This window comes from Prorops nasuta, unplaced genomic scaffold, assembly GCF_024137725.1.
Source record: "Prorops nasuta isolate Cenicafe-Biocafe unplaced genomic scaffold, Cenicafe_Pnas_1.2 PNAS00006, whole genome shotgun sequence".
NCBI classification, from domain to species: domain Eukaryota; kingdom Metazoa; phylum Arthropoda; class Insecta; order Hymenoptera; family Bethylidae; genus Prorops; species Prorops nasuta.
Genome location: NW_027116803.1, coordinates 8,793,001 through 8,811,369, shown reverse-complemented (window position 1 = coordinate 8,811,369; position 18,369 = coordinate 8,793,001). Strand labels below are relative to the sequence as shown.

The following is an 18,369-nucleotide window of genomic DNA, read 5'->3' as shown; positions in this document are numbered from 1 at the left end:
GCATATCAGTTATAAAAATTATAATGACAGCAAGATTGCAAGAGTCTTGCATTTTAGTCTTGTATTAGGCTTGGTCTTGCATATCAAGTCTTGGTTTTGATCTTGCTCTTGCAGATCTAGTCTTGGTCTAGGTCTTACATAAAATTTGTACTCTTGGTATTGAGTCTTGGTCTTGTAAAATATGCAAGACCAAGACCAAGAGTACAAGACCAAGACCAATTTTGCTCATCACTACGTAAGAACATTATCTAGTGAAGTATGTTGAGGAATTTTGCGATTGAGTTATTGTTTCTCAATAATGTTAATATATTTATTTAAACAAATTTTTTTTTTCATTTTTTGTTAATTTTCCTAACGTAACTTAGTAGACCACAAAAAAACAAGCTTTGCTTATAAAAAAAGGACGGCAAGTACATAAGTCGTATCTAGTATGATTAACATATAGTAATATAAAATATTTTAATTAAAAAAAATAGTGAAATCCAAATGTTAGGCATGTATAAATTTTTTCCATGGCAAAAATTGAAATTTGGGGGAAAAAGTTAATAGTAATACAAAAATTACTTGCCGGGCCCGTAATATTCATGTGTAAGTCGTTATCTTGCAATATAAGCGTTGCTTCTCGTAAGTTAAAAATGTGGCTATTTAATACGATTGCATACAACGGGTCCGGCAAGTCATTTTTGTATTACTATTTACTTTTTTCCAAATTTCAATTTTCGCCATGGAAAAAATTTATACTTGACTAACATTTGGATTTCACTATTTTTTTTAAATTAAAATATTTTATATTACTATATATTAATTATACTAGATACGACTTATGTACTTGCCGTCCTTTTTTTACAAGCAAAGCTTGCTTTTTTGTGGGATCTTATAACGTTTTGTGAGAATATAGGAATTAAAACTAAAAAATTGTTTTAACTAATTCAATCTAACAAAACATTTTCCAATGTTCTCATCGTTCCATAATGTAAAGCTTCCATTCGAGATATTAATTTATCAATCTATTAAATAAAATACCCAAAATATTACAATGATGAGTTCTTATCATAATTATACTTTTAGAGGCATTTAACATAGGACACAATGACTGTTTGAGTTATATTTTCAACATCTTATACCCAAAATCACCTTAAAGCCTTTCTCTTTCAAAAATGTGTTTCTAAATTTACCTTTAAATCCACTTTTTTCTTAATTGTTACTCTCACTATCATCTTTGCATTATGGCTCTTTCCATGGTAAACTAGTGACATTTATATATTCTTTTCATTAATATAAACTGTAAAATATATACCAGTTAATGCAATAGAAGCCTGTTTTTTAGGTACACTGCTTTCCGTTTCCTGAAGTTACATACCGTATGTTCTATTGCATGTAAAATGTTGAAATTATGAATTCCTTTCATATTTACACATTTACATGATTTTATTATAATTTTCATCAATTATGTTATTTCTAATTTCAAAGTTGTATGCCCAAAATCACCTGCAGGCACTTCACTCTCTCACGGATTTTCTTATAAATTAACTCATATTTATCCATCATTTTCTTAGCTGTTACCCTCAACATCAACTTTGAATAATGGCACTTTCTCCAGCAAGTGCCATTTATATTTTCCTTTCATTAATATAAACTAAGAAATACACCAATTTATACAATGGTAGCCTCTCTTTTGTGGATATACTGCTTTCAGTTTCGCAAAATTATTCACTGTAAATTCTATCGCAGGAAAATATTAAAATAATGACTTCTTTTCATTGTTTCATTTCTCGATGATGTTATCATTATAATTATGATTTAATTAACTTATATATTTCAAAGAGTTTATGCCCAAAATCACCTGCAAGCCTTTCACTATTAAAAATTGGCTTCCAAATTTTTTAATTTTTCCACCTTTTCCTTAGGTGTAACCCTCAACATTAACTTTGCTTTATGGCCCTTTCTATGGTAAACTGGAATCATTTCTGACTTCTTCTATTAAATATTACAGCTCAAGCCTGCACAATGACACAATAAGCAAGTTATTGTAATTCAGTCTGCAATAAAATCTCACTAAGTACCAAAAATATGTTACATATTATATTATAAAATTCAATGTTATTCTTATAAAAAATTAAATTTGAATAATTTTTTTGGAGATAATAATAATTTGTTTCTATTCTGACTAGGGAAGCGTAGATAAATATTTGGTTTTAATACTTTTTTATATTATAATTAAATATTACATAAGGATTACAAAATATTCATCTACTTTTCTTTAATCGTAATAATAAGAGAGTTTTATTGTTTCCTGAAAAATTGTTTGTATATATAATAAACAGAAACTGTTATTGTCTCATGGAAAACTATTCTTATATGTGATATAACCTATCGGGCAGTTGAAGTCCATATGAGATTAAAGAAAAAAAAGTTAAACATGCATTTTGTTAATGATTTCAATACCTAGAAGTGTAGCATATGATTTTCAAATACCTTAACAACTTCTTGCAATTAATATGATCCTGATAATCACCAATGCACATAAATGTTGAAAGTATACTTCTCTTTGGCATAGTGTTGAAAATATGTAAATATTAATCTTACTTTATCCAGTCAGCTCTATCCTCAGCAATGGAAATAAAAATGTTCTGTCTTAATTCAATCTGAAAAAGAAATCCTCTTAAAGTAGCACAAAGTATATTACATCCTTTATTATAAAATATAATGTTATGCTTATCTAATTTTCGGCTCCTTTTGTTGTTCTTTATTGAATTTTATTGTGAATTTGGGAAATTAACATTCATTGTCACAACATAATAAATAACCTCACTGCATTAAATACACATAACCCTACATTACAATATACAGTTAACAGTACACGGCGAATTAGTTAGATCAATTTTATTTGACGGCTCGCAACTATAGTTTCGTCCTTGAATATTGTTTGTTGGAAGCGCTGTGAGAATGATGTTATTGAAGATAGCGACCAACTTCAGCCCGAGACATATACAGGGTGTATCAGCAATGATGCTTTTAATTTCAACTACATATTCTTGGGACTAAACTAAATCGAAAAGTCCTATTCGATAACATCCGGAAAAGCATCATTTCCGAGATAAATCAATTTTAACCCTCGGTGCGCACACTGGGTTATAATGACTCGTGGTTTGGTTTTTCTCTTATTTTAGGTAATTATAAAGGTAAGTAATGCTATAAAAGTACTATAAATTATTAGTTCAATATCTTAATTATAATCACGTATGGTGTTTTTAACCGCTGCAACGTCAATACCCAAGTGCCATTAATATGTTTTAAAAAATATATTTTTTGAAACCAAACAAAGTTTTATTATTTTTACGTTGAAGAATATCTTTTTATCTATAGAATCCAAATGTTTGGGCTTTTAAAATTCAAATTTGAAATAACTACACAATTTATAAGTAAGAAAGCCGTTGCTCTGCCATGCTCGTATTTTGAACAGTCTGCAAATAATTTATTATAATTTTGTCTAACAAGAACTATATGATGTAATAAAGAAAGGTTCAGGGTAAATACAGAAATTAATTTTTTTATTCTTGCATGCATGGTATACGAAAAACCATCATTCAAAGCAGTTGGGTCAAATTGACCCAGTGTGTGCAGTATAGTATTTTCGGGATGTGTGCGCACCGAGGGTTAAACCGATAAATCAGGGCTTTGATTCAACGGAAAAATTACTGTACTTTCACTTTCGTTTACAGTTCCCCTTCAAAAAACAAAAGAAGTTTGTTCTTCTCCGCCGCGCGCGCGATCTGTATTGTTGTACACGCTCATTCACACGCACACAATTACGCCGATTTTTATTATTACCTCCTCACGTTCTACAATCCTCTTCCGAACACCGTACGAAATTTATTTTATGCCTATTTTTAACAAAGAATCCCTGTGATGAAATTATAAGTTCTACAATTCTAAATAGCAATATTGTGTTATTTGAAGACTGATTTTCAAGTCATTGTACCTTTTGGTGACGCCGAAAACTATTGCATCTGGTATGATACTTTAAAAAAATATTACATGAAAAGAAAAATTTAAAAATAATTATTTGTTTCGGTTTTTGAAAGTTTTTACTGCTTCACTGGATAGAGCAGTTCGGGGTTTCATTAGAAGTTTAAATGACTTGAAAGTCAGTTTTCAAATTTTGTAACTTTGTCCGGAAATTTCAATCGGACAAAATCACTTAAAAGATCACTTTAAGTATAGGACCTTCTTTCATTCTGCGAAAATACTAACCAAAATCAGATTGCAGCTGCTACTGGTTAAAGCTGACATATTCATAGTAAAAAATAAGCGGCTTTGCCATGGCACATGCAATGAAGTAAAGAAAACTTACATTTCCTTGATATCTGATGCTTCTATATCTGCAGGGAAAGTTTTCCAAATCGGTCGTCATTTGTTAGTTGCGTCAAGTAATGTTTCGTCGCTTTGTCTCGTCACTCACATCAGTCATGTAAAATCGTCGTTCTTTGTCTATACTATTTTAAAAACTGTTTAAAACGTCTCCCACCTGCTTCGATACGAAATTGCACTCGTCGCCGCAGTTTCATTCATACGTTTTCCATTGTACATTTGTCTATGTTTGCAATCGCCGCCTTTAAACGTTCGAGCGTTACTTTCGGCGAGCCAGGCTCTGCAACATAAATTTCATTTTTCAGGTGACCCCAAAAAAAGAAGTCCAGCGGTGTCAGATCCGAAGAGCGAGAGGGCCACCTTACAGGTTCTCGATAACCGATCCATTGGTTTGCAAAATAATTTTCCAAAATCGCGGAAGCTCGTCGAGTATTATGAGGTAGTGCATCGTCTTGCTGAAGCCACATTGTAATCTGCAGGTCCAGCGGTACATCCTCAAGTAGCCCATGAAAATCTTCCCTGAGGAATCTCACATATGCTTCCTCGTTCATGTTCTCTTGAAGGATGACCGGTCCGATCATATGAGTCCCTATTAACCCGGCCCAAACATTCAATTTCCACCTATGCTGATAATTTCTCACACATACAGCGTGTGGATTAAAATCGATGTAGGTGTAAGAGTTATGAAAATTAAATGTTCCGGCACGAGTAAATAGGGATTCATCCGTGAATAAAATTCTCCGATCAAAATCAGGATTAGCTTCTGATTGTCTCAGAAGTCAACGTCAAAAACTAATGCGTTGTGCGAAGTCACATTCCAAGAAACCCTGAACGGGTGTTTGATGGTTTGGATTCAGATTTTCAGCCTTGAGAATTCGCTTTACCGTTATATGCGAGATTTTGCCTTCTCGAGCTATTCGGCGAGCGCTTTTTGTCAGGTCAAGTTTTACTAAATTCAGTACTTTTTCCGTCACGCGTCTATCATGTACGTTATGTCCACCTTTCTCTTGTCTTGATAAAAAGGAAACTATGTCTATTGATCTTTGATAAAGGTCTGTAAACGTCTTGCTGAATGGATGTCGTCTAGTTGGATACCTTTCCCTGTAAATTCTCACCGCTTCTGCTACCAGCCTTCGACCTTCTCTCAGAATGAGCAGTATTTGGGCATACTCAGCGTTGGTATAATTCGGTATTTTGAAAACAATATTCAACAATCATTTATATCACGTGATATGCAATTCACGTTCACTTTATCCGAAAGATCCGAAAGACTGTTTAATACCGTGACACATGACAACGCATAAAAAGAAAAGGCGGTAGATATTTCATTTTTTCTTTCGAAAACATGTGAGTGGGTAAAATGCCGACTTCTATCAATGAAGAGTATGCAGAGATAATGCTGATTCTTAGAGCACTTGAGGATTGGCGGCGAAAATTGACAAGTAAAGGTATCTAAATCATAGTAATGTTTTCTAGCTTTGTATAATTAATAACTACATCATCGAGATTCTATTAAAAATAGACGGAAAATAAATTTCATACGGTGCCCGGATCAGGATTGTAGAATGTTTAGGAGGTAATATTAATAGTCGGTGTAGTTGCATGCGTGTGTGTGCATGTACGACAATACGGAACGGTGAAGAGGTATGAGCTTCTTTTGTTTTTCGAAAGGTAACTGTCGACGAAAGTGAGAGTAAAGTAATTTTTCCGTTGAATCATCAAAGCCCTGATTTAACGGTTTAAAATTGATTTATCTCAGCTATGATGCTTTTATGGATGTTATATTATAGGATTTTTCGACTTAGTTTAGCCTCAAGAATATGTGGTTAAAATTGAAGCATTATAGCTGATACACCCTGTATAGATAACAGAGCATGAGATCTTTGGATTGTATGAACCGATTTTGATGTTCTTGGGCTCAAATGGAAGCTTTTTCAAAACCATTTTAAGAAAAGCTTTTCTTAAATCATGACAATGGGTCATTCACGCAGATAAATCGGTTTGAAAACCAAAACGGCTAAACTTGCTGCATAAGTTTCATGGTAACGTGAGGCGTTATGTACTTGCCGCAAAGAAAGTACCGTATCTCTTCATAAAAACCATACAAATTTTTGTAGTTTTTACTATCTGGGTTTTTGTCATGTTGCTGAATAGGAACCTCAGGTTGAAAAATTTAGATTTAATATAGTGTATCTAATATGGCCGTTAAAATTAAAAGAAATTATTAACTTTGATAAACTTTTAATTGAATAATGTAACTTTTGAAGCACCCTTTAATTATCATACGTTACATGATAAGTGTAGTAGATCATTTTAAGTTTTCCTATAGTAAATAACCTATAATGAGTTTGAGAAATTTTATTATGTGTTAGAAATCATCGTCCCAATAACAGCCTATATAAAAATTTATTCAAAAATCGATTGAATTTACGGATTTTAGTTTTGCTATATTGATTCCACTATTTTTAAATTTTTAACTACGATTACACCTTTCTGATGAGCACCTTGAAAAATTCCAGATAACAAATTTTAAAGAGATCAAAAAGGCTTTAACCGAATTTTTCATAATAAAGGATCCCACAAAAAACAGACTTCACTTGTAAAAAAAAGACGGCAAGTACATATATCATCCAGCGTAAAGAATATAGTGAAATAATATTTACAATTAAAAAAATTAGTGAAATCCAAATGTTAGGCAAGTATATATTTTTATCATGACAAAAGTTGAAATTTTGAAAAATAATAGTAACACAAAAAAGTTACTTGCCGAGCCCGTAATGTTCATACCTATGTCGCTATCTTACAATACAAGCGTTGCTTCACATAATTTCAAAATGTGGCTATTTTATGCCATTGCGTACAACAGGCCCGGCAGTAATTTTTTTGGTTTACTATTTATTTTCAAAATTTCAACTTTTGTCATGATAAAAATATATACTTGCCTAACATTTGGATTTCACTAATTTTTTTAATTGTAAATATTATTTCACTATCAAGAGACACGGTGGTGTCTCGAAGGCAAGTACATATAAAAGTACCGCCGACGCTACCGTGTAACTTATACAGCAAGTTTGGCCGTCCCAATTTTCAAACCGATTTATTTCCGTGAATGATCCATTGTCATGATTTAACTAAAGCTTTTCCTAAACTGGTTTTGAACAAGCTTTCATTTGAGACCATAAACATCAAAAATGGTTCACGCAACCCAGAGATCTCGTACTCTGTTAGCTATATACAGGGTGTATCTCTAACGGCGGCATATAAGAGATTCGTGTTAGTTGATTATAGCGCTCAGGACGATGGTAACTGAGAGCGCTGATTGGTCAATATCATGTAGTGCCCACATGAAATGGTCCGTTACCAATAGATGAATACGAAAAATGAGACCTATCCGCCTTTTTGGAGTGGAGAAGTGTTTTCATGCTAGTTGTAGCAGAAAGAGTTGTGAAATGGAAAAATGTCAAATAGTGAGGTTACTAAAGTAAAAATGGAAAATAATGAATGGAAAGTAAGAATATTCGAACTTTCCATTCATTAATTTCCATTTTTACTTTAGTAACCTCACTATTTTACATTTCTCCATTTCACACCTCTTTCTGCTACAACTAGCATGAAAACACTTCTCCACTCCAAAAAGGCGGATAGGTCTCATTTTTCGTATTCATCTATTGGTAACGGACCATTTCATGTGGGCACTACATGATATTGACCAATCAGCGCTCTCAGTTACCATCGTCCTGAGCGCTATAATCAACTAACACGAATCTCCTATATGCCGCCGTTAGAGATACACCCTGTATATAACGAAAAATTTAATTTCTTTCCGTCATCTTCTTCTTCTCCAGCCAGAATGTATGTCTTGGGCTGAAGTTAACCGCTAAAGAAAATGACGTCATATTTTCTCAGCGTTGCCAACCGGTTATACTCAACGACAAAATCATTGTTGTGAACTATCAAATAAAATCGATGTAATCGATATAATTAATCCGGCGACTACTGTTAACTGTCAATTGTAATGTGAAGTTATTTATATTTAATACAGTGAGGTTAATTATTGCTATGTTAGTGAATGTGTTAAATTTTCGAAATGACAAATAAATTCGAATAATAATGACATTAGGAGTCGACAATTATTAGATAAGTATAACATTATATTTTACAATACAGGATGTTATTATACTTTGTGGTACTTTGTAAAATTTCTTTTTCAGATAAATTGAGATAGAACAATTCTATTTTCATTGCTGAGGATAGTAGAGCTGACTGGATGAAATAAGATTAATATTTACATGTTTTCAACACTGAGCCAAGGAGAAGTATACTTTCAACATTTATATGTATCGGTGATTATCAGGAGCATATTAATTAAATGAAATTTTTAAGATATTTGATAAGCATATGCTAAACATCCAGGTATGGAAATCATTAACAAAATTCATGTTTAACTTTTTCTCTTCTTTATACTCATATGGATTTTAACTGTCCGATAGGTTATATCATATATATGAACAATTTTCCAGGAGATAATAAAGTTTCTGTGTTTACTACGATTAGATATAGAAATGATTTTTACAATATAATATGTCATATATTGTTTGGTATTTGTGAAATTGATTTTTCAGATTAAATGGAAACAGAACATTTCCATTGCCAATTTCATTGCTGATGATAGAGCTGACTGAATGAAGTAAGATTAATATTTACATATTTTCAACACTGTGCCAAGGAGAAGCATACTCTCAACATTTATGTGCATCGGTGATTATCAGGAACATATTAATTAAAAGAAATTGTTAAGATATTTGATAAACATATGCTAAAATTTCAGGTATGGAAGTCATTAATAAAATTCATGTTTAACTTTTTCTTTTCTTTAAACTCATATGGACTTCAACTGCCCGATAGGTTATATCACATATAAGAATAGTTTTCCATGAGACAATAACAGTTTCTGTTTATTATATATACAAACAATTTTTCAGGAAACAATAAAACTCTCTTATTATTACGATTAAAGAAAAGTAGATGAATATTTTGTAATCCTTATGTAATAATTAATTATAATATAAAAAAGTATTAAAACCAAATATTTATCTACGCTTCCCTAGTCAGAATAGAAAGAAATTATTATTATCTCCAAAAAAATTATTCAAATTTAATTTTTTATAAGAATAACATTGAATTTTATAATATAATATGTAACATATTTTTGGTACTTAAAGAGATTTTATTTCAGATTGAATTACAATAACGTGTTTATTGTGTTATTGCGCAGGCTTGAGCTGTAATATTTAATAGAAGAAGTCAGAAATGATACCAGTTTACCATAGAAAGAGCTATAATGGAAAGTTAATGTTGAGGGTTAAACCTAAGGAAAAGGTGGAAAAATTAAAAACTTTGGAAGCCAATTTTTAATAGTGAAAAGCTTGCAGGTAATTTTGGGCATAAACTCTTTGAAATATATAAGTCAATTAAATAATAAATATAATGATAACATCATCTATATATATATAGAAATGAAACCATGAAGAGAAGTCATCATTTTAATATTTTCCATGCAATAGAATACACAGTGAATAATTTTGCGAAACTGAAAGCAATATATCCACAGAAGAAAGGCTTCCATTGCATTAATTTGTGTATTTTCTAGTTTATATTAATGAAAAGAAAATACAAATTGCACTATATAGTTTGCTTGAAAAAGAACCCTGATTCATAGTTGATATTAGGAGTAACAGTTAAGAGAAAGGTAAAAAAAGGAATCAATTTCTAAGCAAATTCTTGAAAGTGAAGGGCTTGTAGGTGATTTCAGGCATATAATTTTAGAAATATATAATGAATATTATAATAAAATCATATAGACGTGTAAAGATGATAATAATTCATAATTTCAATCATTTACATGTGATGGGGCATACAATAAATAAATTTAGGAAACTGAAAGATGTACATCTAAGAAGAGAGGCTTCCATTTCATTAATTGGTGTATTTCCCAGGTTATATTAATGAATATAAAATATAAGTGATACTAGTATGCTGGAGAAAGTGCCATAATTCAAAGTTGATGTTGAGAGTAACAGCTAAGAAAATGATGGATAAATATGAGTTAATTTATAAGAAAATCCTTAAGACTGAAGTGCTTGCAGGTGATTTTGGGTATACAATTTTGGAATTAGAAATCACATAGTTGATGAAAATTATATCAAACTCATGTAGATTTGTAAATATGAAAAGAATTCATGATTGTGCAATATTTTACATGTGATGAGGCATACTGTGAATAAAATTAGGAAACTGAAAGCTGCATATTTAATAAAAAGAGGCATCTATTGTATGAATTGGTGTATTTCCTAATTTATATTAATAAAAGGAAAATATAAATGGCACTACAGTGTGCTGGAGAAAGTGCCATAATTCAAAGTTGATGTTGAGGGTAACAGCTAATAAAATGATGGATAAATATGATTTAATTTATAAGAAAATCCTTGAGAGTGAAGTGCTTGCAGGTGATTTTGGGCATATAACTTTGGAATTAGAAATCACATAGTTGATGAAAATTATAATAAAATCATGTAGATGTGTAAATATGAAAGGAATTCATGATTTCAATATTTCACATGTAATAGAGCATACAATGTGTAACTTCAGGAAACTGAAAGCAGTATACCTAAAAAATATAGGCTTCCATTGCATTAACTGGTATATATTTTACAGTTTATATTAATGAAAAGAAAATATAAATGTCGCTAGTTTACCAGGGAAAAAGCCATAATGCAAAGGTGATAGTGGGAGTAACAACTAAGAAAAAGGTGGATTTAAAGGTAAATTTAGAAACAAATTTTTGAAAGCGAAAGGCTTTAAGGTGATTTTGGGTATAAGATTTTGAAAATATAATTCAAACAGTCATTGTGTCCTATGTTAAATGCCTCTAAAAGTATAATTATGATAAGAACTCATCATTGTAATATTTTGGGTATTTTATTTAATAGATTAATAAATTAATATCTCGAATGGAAGCTTTACATTATGGAACGATGAGAACATTGGATAATGTTTTGTTAGATTGAATTAGTTAAAACAATTTTTTAGTTTTAATTCCTATATTCTTACAAACCGTTATAAGATCCCACAAAAAACAAGCTTCGCCTGTAAAAAAAGGACGGCAAGTACATAAGTCGTATCTACCATTATTAATATATAGTAATATAAAATATTTTAATTAAAAAAAATAGTGAAATCCAAATGTTGGGCAAGTATAAGTTTTTACCATGGCGAAAATTGAAATTTTGAAAAAAGTAAATAGTAATACAAAAATTACTTACCGGGCCCGTAATATTCATGTGTAAGTCGCTATCTTGCAATATAAACGTTGCTTCTCGTAAGTTAAATATGTGGCTATTTAATACGATTGCATACAACGGGCCCGGCAAGTAATTTTTGTATTACTATTTACATGGTAAAAATTTATACTTGCCCAACATTTGGATTTCACTATTTTTTTTAACTAAAATATTTTATATTACTATATATTATTAATGCTAGATACGACTTATATACTTGCCCCGTTCTTTTTTTACAGGCGAAGCTTGTTTTTTGTGGGATATTCTTTACACTGGATTATTTATGTTTTTGCCGACTTTTTTTTACAGGCGAAGTCTGTTTGTTGAGGGATTAAATAACGTTTTTTAAGAATATAATAGTTAAAATACCTCTAAATCCATCTTTGTCTTAGGGTTTACTCTCACTATCAACTTTGCATTATGGCTCTCTCTCTCTCTGGTAAACTTGTGCCATTAATATATTCATTTGATTAATATAAACTGTAAAATATATACCAGTTAATGTAATAGAAATCTCTATTTTTTAGGTATACTGCTTTTAGTTTCCTAAATTTATACACAGTATGCTCTATTATATATGAAATATTGAAATCATGAATTCTTTTCATATTCATACATCTTCATGATTTTATTATAATTTTCATCAATTGTGGTTTCTAAAACTAAAATCGAAAGCCTAAAATTACCTGTGAGCCCTCCGCATTCAAGGATTTTCTTATAAACAAACTCATTTTTCCACCATATTCTTAGCTATTACTCTCAACATCAACATTGCATTATGGCACTTTCTCGAGCAGACTAGTGCATCTATATTTTCTTTTCATTAATATAAACTAGAAAATACACCAATTAATGCAATGGAAGCCTCTTGTTTTAGGTATATAGCTTTCAGATTCCCAAATTTATTCACCGTATATTCTATCACATGGAAAATATTAAAATGATGACTTCTTGTCATTGTTTCATTTCTAGATGATGTTATCATTATATTTAATATTTAATTGACATATATTTCAAAAAGTTTATGCCCAAAATCACCTGCATGTCTTTGACTATCAAGAATTGGCTTCCAAATTGTTTAATTCCTCCACCTTTTCCTTAGATTCAACTTTCAACATTAACTTAGCATTATGGCTCTTCTATAGCAAACTGCTATCATTTCTGACTTCTTCTATTTAATATTACAGCTGAAGCCTACACTATGACACAATAAACATGTTATTGTAATTAAATCTGAAATAGAATATCACTAAGTACCAAAAAATATATTACATATTATATTATAAAATTCAATTTTATTCTTATAAAAAATTAAATTTGAATAATTTTGTTGGAGATAATAATAATTTTTTTCTATTCTGATTAGAGAAGTGTAGATAAATATTTGGTTTTAATACTTTTTTATATTAAAATTGAATATTAAATAACGATTAGAAAATATTCATCTACTTTTCTTTAATTGTAGTAATAAGAAAGTTTTATTGTCTCCTGGAAAATTGCTTTTATATATGATATAACCTATCGGAGAGTTAAATTCCACATCAATTTAAAGAAAAAAAAAGTTAAACATGCATTTTGTTAATGATTTCAATATCTGGAAGTATAGCATCAAGAGACACGGTAGTGTCTCGACGGCAAGTATATATAAAAGTAGATAATGACATGTCTATACCGCCAAGCACTACTGTGTAACTTATACAGCAAGTTTGACCGTCTCAATTATTAAACCAATTTATTTCAATGAATGATCAATATGATTTTCAAATACCTTAACATTTTCTTGCAATTAATATGTTTCTAATAATCACCAATGCACATAAATGTTGAAAGTATATTTCTCCTTGGCACAGTATTGAAAATATGTAAATATTAATCTTACTTCATCCAGTTAGCTCTATCCATAACAATGAAAATAGAAATGTTTTATTTTAATTTATCTGAAAAAGAGATTTCACAAAGTACCACAAAGTATACTAACTTCCTGTATTATAAAATCTAATGTTATACTTATCTAATAATTGTTGATTCCTTATGTCATTATTATTCGAATTTATTTATCATTTTAAAAATTAAACACATTCACTAACAACAATGAAGAACCTCACTGTATTAAATGTACATAACCTTACATTACAATTGACAGTTTACAAGTCGTCGGATTAGTTATATCGATTACATCGATTTTATTTGATAGTTCACAAACATGGTTTTGTCGTTGAGTTTAATTTGTTGACAGCACTGAGAAAAAATGACGTAATTTTCCTCTTAACGGCTAACTTCAGCCCGCGACATACACCCTAGCTGGAAAGAAGGAGAAGACAGAAGAATCTCAATTTTCAATATATATACACTGCCGGTCAAAAGTTTAAGACCACTTGCGAAATTTGGTTGAAAATCAGTCACTTCTTTAAACGTCCATAACTTCGTAATGAGGAAAGATACAATAAAATTCAAAAACCCGTTAGAAAGCTGATAAAATTCTACATTTAGTGTAATTAGTTGAATGCACGGAAAACGTGTAGTTATTGAATTACAATTAAATAAAAATGCTACTAAATTTAAACTTTTTAATTTTTAATTTTTAATTTTTCATTTTTCATTACGTCAATTTAACTTTTTGTAGCACTTGCAATAATTATAGTAATTCTGTGAAACTTTGGTGACATAAAGTTCAAAGCTTCAGCTTTAATTTCAGTCATCAAACGTCACGATATTCATTGTATTTCCTTATTTTCATAACTTTTTTCTGAGTAATGTCGAGAAAAATTTTTCACCAAAAAACAGCTGCCCAAGCATTTGAAACAATTTCAGATTGAAGAATCCGTCGGTATTAAATAACCTATTCTACTTGTTTCATATTGCACTTTTATTCAATTAACATAAAACACCATTAATTTTTAAATTAAATCAACAAAAGTAGAGTAATGATTAACCAAATCTATTTTATTAATTCTAAGATTTACAATTATCATATTTCTTTTAACTGCATAAAAGTGCAATATGAAACAAGTAGAATAGGTCGTTTAATACGGACGGATTCTTTAATCTGAAATTGTTTCAAATGCTTGGGCAGCTGTTTTTTGGTCAAAAATTTTTCTCGACATTACTCAGAAAAAAGTTTTGAAAATAAGGAAATACAATGAATATCGTGACGTTTGATGGCTCAAATTAAAGCTGAAACTTTGAACTTTATGTCACCAAAGTTTTACAAAATTACCATAATTATTGCAAGTGCTACAAAAAGTTGAATTGACGTAACGAAACATAAAAAATTTTAAATTTAGCAGCATTTATATTTAATTGTAATTTGATAACTACTCGTTTTCCGTGCATTGAGCTAATTCCACTATATGTAGAATTTTATCAGCATTCCAACGTTTTTTTTTAATTTTATTGTATCTTTCCTCATTATGAAGTTATACACGTTTAAAGAAGTGACTGATTTTCAACAAAATTTCTTAAGTTGTCTTAAACTTTTGACCGGCAGTGTATATAGCTAACAGAATATTAGATCTCTGGATTGCGTGAACCGATTTTGATGTTCATGGGCTCAAATGAAAGCTTGTTCAAAACCATTTTAAGGAGAGCTTTACTTAAATCATGACAATTGATCATTCATTGAAATAAATTGGTTTAAAAATTGAGACGGCCAAACTTGCTGTATAAGTTACACGCTAGTGCTCGGCGGTATAGACATGTCATTATCTACTTTTATATGTACTTCCCGTCGAGACACTACCGTCTCTCTTGATGTGTATTGGACTGTTTCATCCAACACGTTACGATGGAAGCGAGAATCTGTAGTGATATCTAAGCAAATTATCAGCATTTTCTATAGATAAATTTTATCATTTATAGAATGGCTTTTTCATATTATTATACAGTTATACATTTCACTTCACTGTCAGTATGTTGGTATGCAGCAAGTCTATATGCGTTCTCCACATTTTTAAGTCCACCTTAAAGAGATTATGCATACATGACCTTGAAAGCCAAGGAGTTAATGAAAACCTTTTGTTTGTATTTTTATCTTAAGAATTTTAATAATATTATTATTTTATTTTAGATTTGCCTTTTGTGATCTTGCTGGTTCTGAACGTTTAAAGAAAACATTGAATATTGGAGATCGATTGAAAGAAGCACAAAATATAAATACTAGCCTTTTAGTGTTGGGTAGATGTTTGAAATCAATTTATGATGGACAAGCACAAAAACAAAATGAGCACACTGGTCCTTTCCGAGAATCTAAATTAACTAGACTATTTCAATGGGCCTTATGCGGAAAAGAAAAAATAAGCTTGATTGTTAATGTTAACCCAATTGCTAGCTTATCTGTTGAAACGCAGAATGTTTTATGCTTTTCTGCTATAGCAAAAAAAATAGTTTTGCAACCAAAAGAGGAAAAGTACAAGCAACATAAATCCAAATCAAGATTTTCTCTTATTGCTTCAAAAGAATCAAACATGCCTTCAGAGTGGAATATGGCAGAGCTAGATAGTATTCGTGAAGAAACAGTAGATGACGATATTCAAGAATCAGCACAAGAAACTGATGATGTTTACGAAGAACTTTTATCTGAAAATAAGAAATTAAAGGATGAATTATTAGAACTGAAGAATTCGATGATTTTACGCGATCTTGAGATACGAAAGGAAATGGCTGACAGTTACACTGCAATGATGGAAAAACTGGAAAATGATGTTAAGAACCGAATTCGAGACGTTGAAAAACAAAAAGATGATGCGATTGAATGGTCAGTAAAACAGGTCGAGGACTATTATAAGCAAAAACTCAATCAAACTTCCTGTTGTAAAAAAAGAAGATTAGACGAATTAAGCTATGATATTGAAGTGGACCATAAAATATTGATTGAAGAATTGAAATCAGAAAATGAGGATTTAAATTCTCGATTAACATCTTTAAAGCAAAGAGTCCTGAAACTTAAAGATGTAAAAAATTCTCTTAATGCAGAAAAAAATAAACTTTTATTTGAGTTGAGTGTAAAAGCTGAAGAGCTAACTCGTACACAAACATTGTTATCTGTTTTTGAAAATAATGTATCAAAAGATGACGGTTACAAAGCATACATAGATGAACTTAAAAAAGAATTGTTTTCTAAGCGGGAGCATGTACACGTAAGTAATTTTTCATAATTTTGATGAATTCATTAAACAATTTGTGCTTTTTCTATTATTGTTTAAGAACATTTGAAATCGATGTCTCATATATTGTTTCATTACCTCTATATTTTACATTGTAGAAACTGAAGGAGTTCTTAAATGAAGCAAAAGAAGAATACATTGCGATTACTAAAGATATGCAGGAAAAGGATCAGGAATTGCAAGAGCAAGAAAGACTAATGGCTGAGAATGAAGAAAGGATAGAGGATTTAGAATCACAATTAGAGCATGCTAACATTTGCTTAGAAGATAAAACTAAAACCATAGATCTACTTGAAGATAAAATAGAACAACAACAAAAGGTAATTTTAGTTAAAGAAGAAACTATTCAAGTTTTGCGGAACAAAGTAAAAGAGCTGGAAAATGAAAAGCGAGTAGTTATTGTGGAAGACCAATCGCCTTTAGAAAAGTTTAAATTAATTAAACAGAAGGAATGTGAGAAATTGCACGAAAACCTTCAAGAATTATCGTACGGAATTACAAAAGATATTAAAGCGATTCAGATTTCTGATGACTCTATGGATAACCAAATAGAGAAAGTTATTCGGTCTTTGGAATATGAAAAACTACAACTTATTGAGAAGACCAAGGTATTAGAAGGTAGTCACAGTAAACAATCGCAACAGATTCAAGATTTGTTAAAGGAAAAAGAATTGTATAGTAATATAATAGAGATAAAGAACAATGAAATAGAACAAATGCAAAAAGAGATTAATGACTTCGCTTACGGGAAAAATGAAAATGTAAACAAAAATGAGGGTAATCAACTAATGGAAAGCATTGATCCATTCTTAGAAGAAACAAGCAATTTTAGTAGTAACCTTAACACATTAATCGATGAAAATGAAGTTCTTTCAGAGAAAATGCTAAGTTTAAATTTAAAAAAAGAGATCAAATTAGAAAATGAAGATAATTTACTTAATGATGAATTTAAATCCACTGAAAGATATTATAAAAAACAAATATCCACATTGGAAAAAAATAATTCTGATTTGCAAACACAATTGAACGTATATGAGGAAAAAAACAAGTTTTTACAAGATCAATTAATTACTGCTCAAATAAACTTAGATGTTGCTACTGATCAGGTTAACAGTTTTACTAAAGAGACAAATAAAGCTCCGATTATATTGACTGACAGGGATTGTCAAACTTGTGAAAAATTGCAGCAAAATATTTCTCTTTCGGTTGATCCGATGCTTACGAGTGTTTCTAGAAGTGATATAAGTAGTCAAACTGTAGAAAGAGATTCAAGAGATATTAATATACAAACAAGTTTTGTTTGTAATACAGAAGATGAATCCGTCCCAACAGATTCTAGTATCGAAGGAAAAGATAAACAGGTAAAGTATAATTCATACAGTGGATCTAATTGAGCATTTTGGTGAGTCGAATAATTGTAATTGTTAAATCATGCTCTATTAATTATTATTTATTACTTTCCATATACTAGATAATAAAGCATGGTTCTATCAATA

At 30.3% G+C, this 18,369-nt stretch overlaps 1 protein-coding gene across 3 annotated transcripts in view; it reads left to right on the top strand.

Moving 5' to 3' along the window:
• The window catches only part of LOC136774705 (kinesin-like protein KIF20A), a 105,270-nt gene that overhangs the window by 37,883 nt on the left and 49,018 nt on the right, over window positions 1–18,369 (top strand). For all 3 annotated transcript variants that reach the window (XM_066729127.1, XM_066729128.1, XM_066729129.1), the window contains 2 exons: window positions 15,778–16,846; window positions 16,972–18,234. In XM_066729127.1, coding sequence (XP_066585224.1) covers window positions 15,778–16,846; window positions 16,972–18,234 — 2,332 coding nt within the window. The remainder of the gene's footprint in view (window positions 1–15,777; window positions 16,847–16,971; window positions 18,235–18,369) is intronic.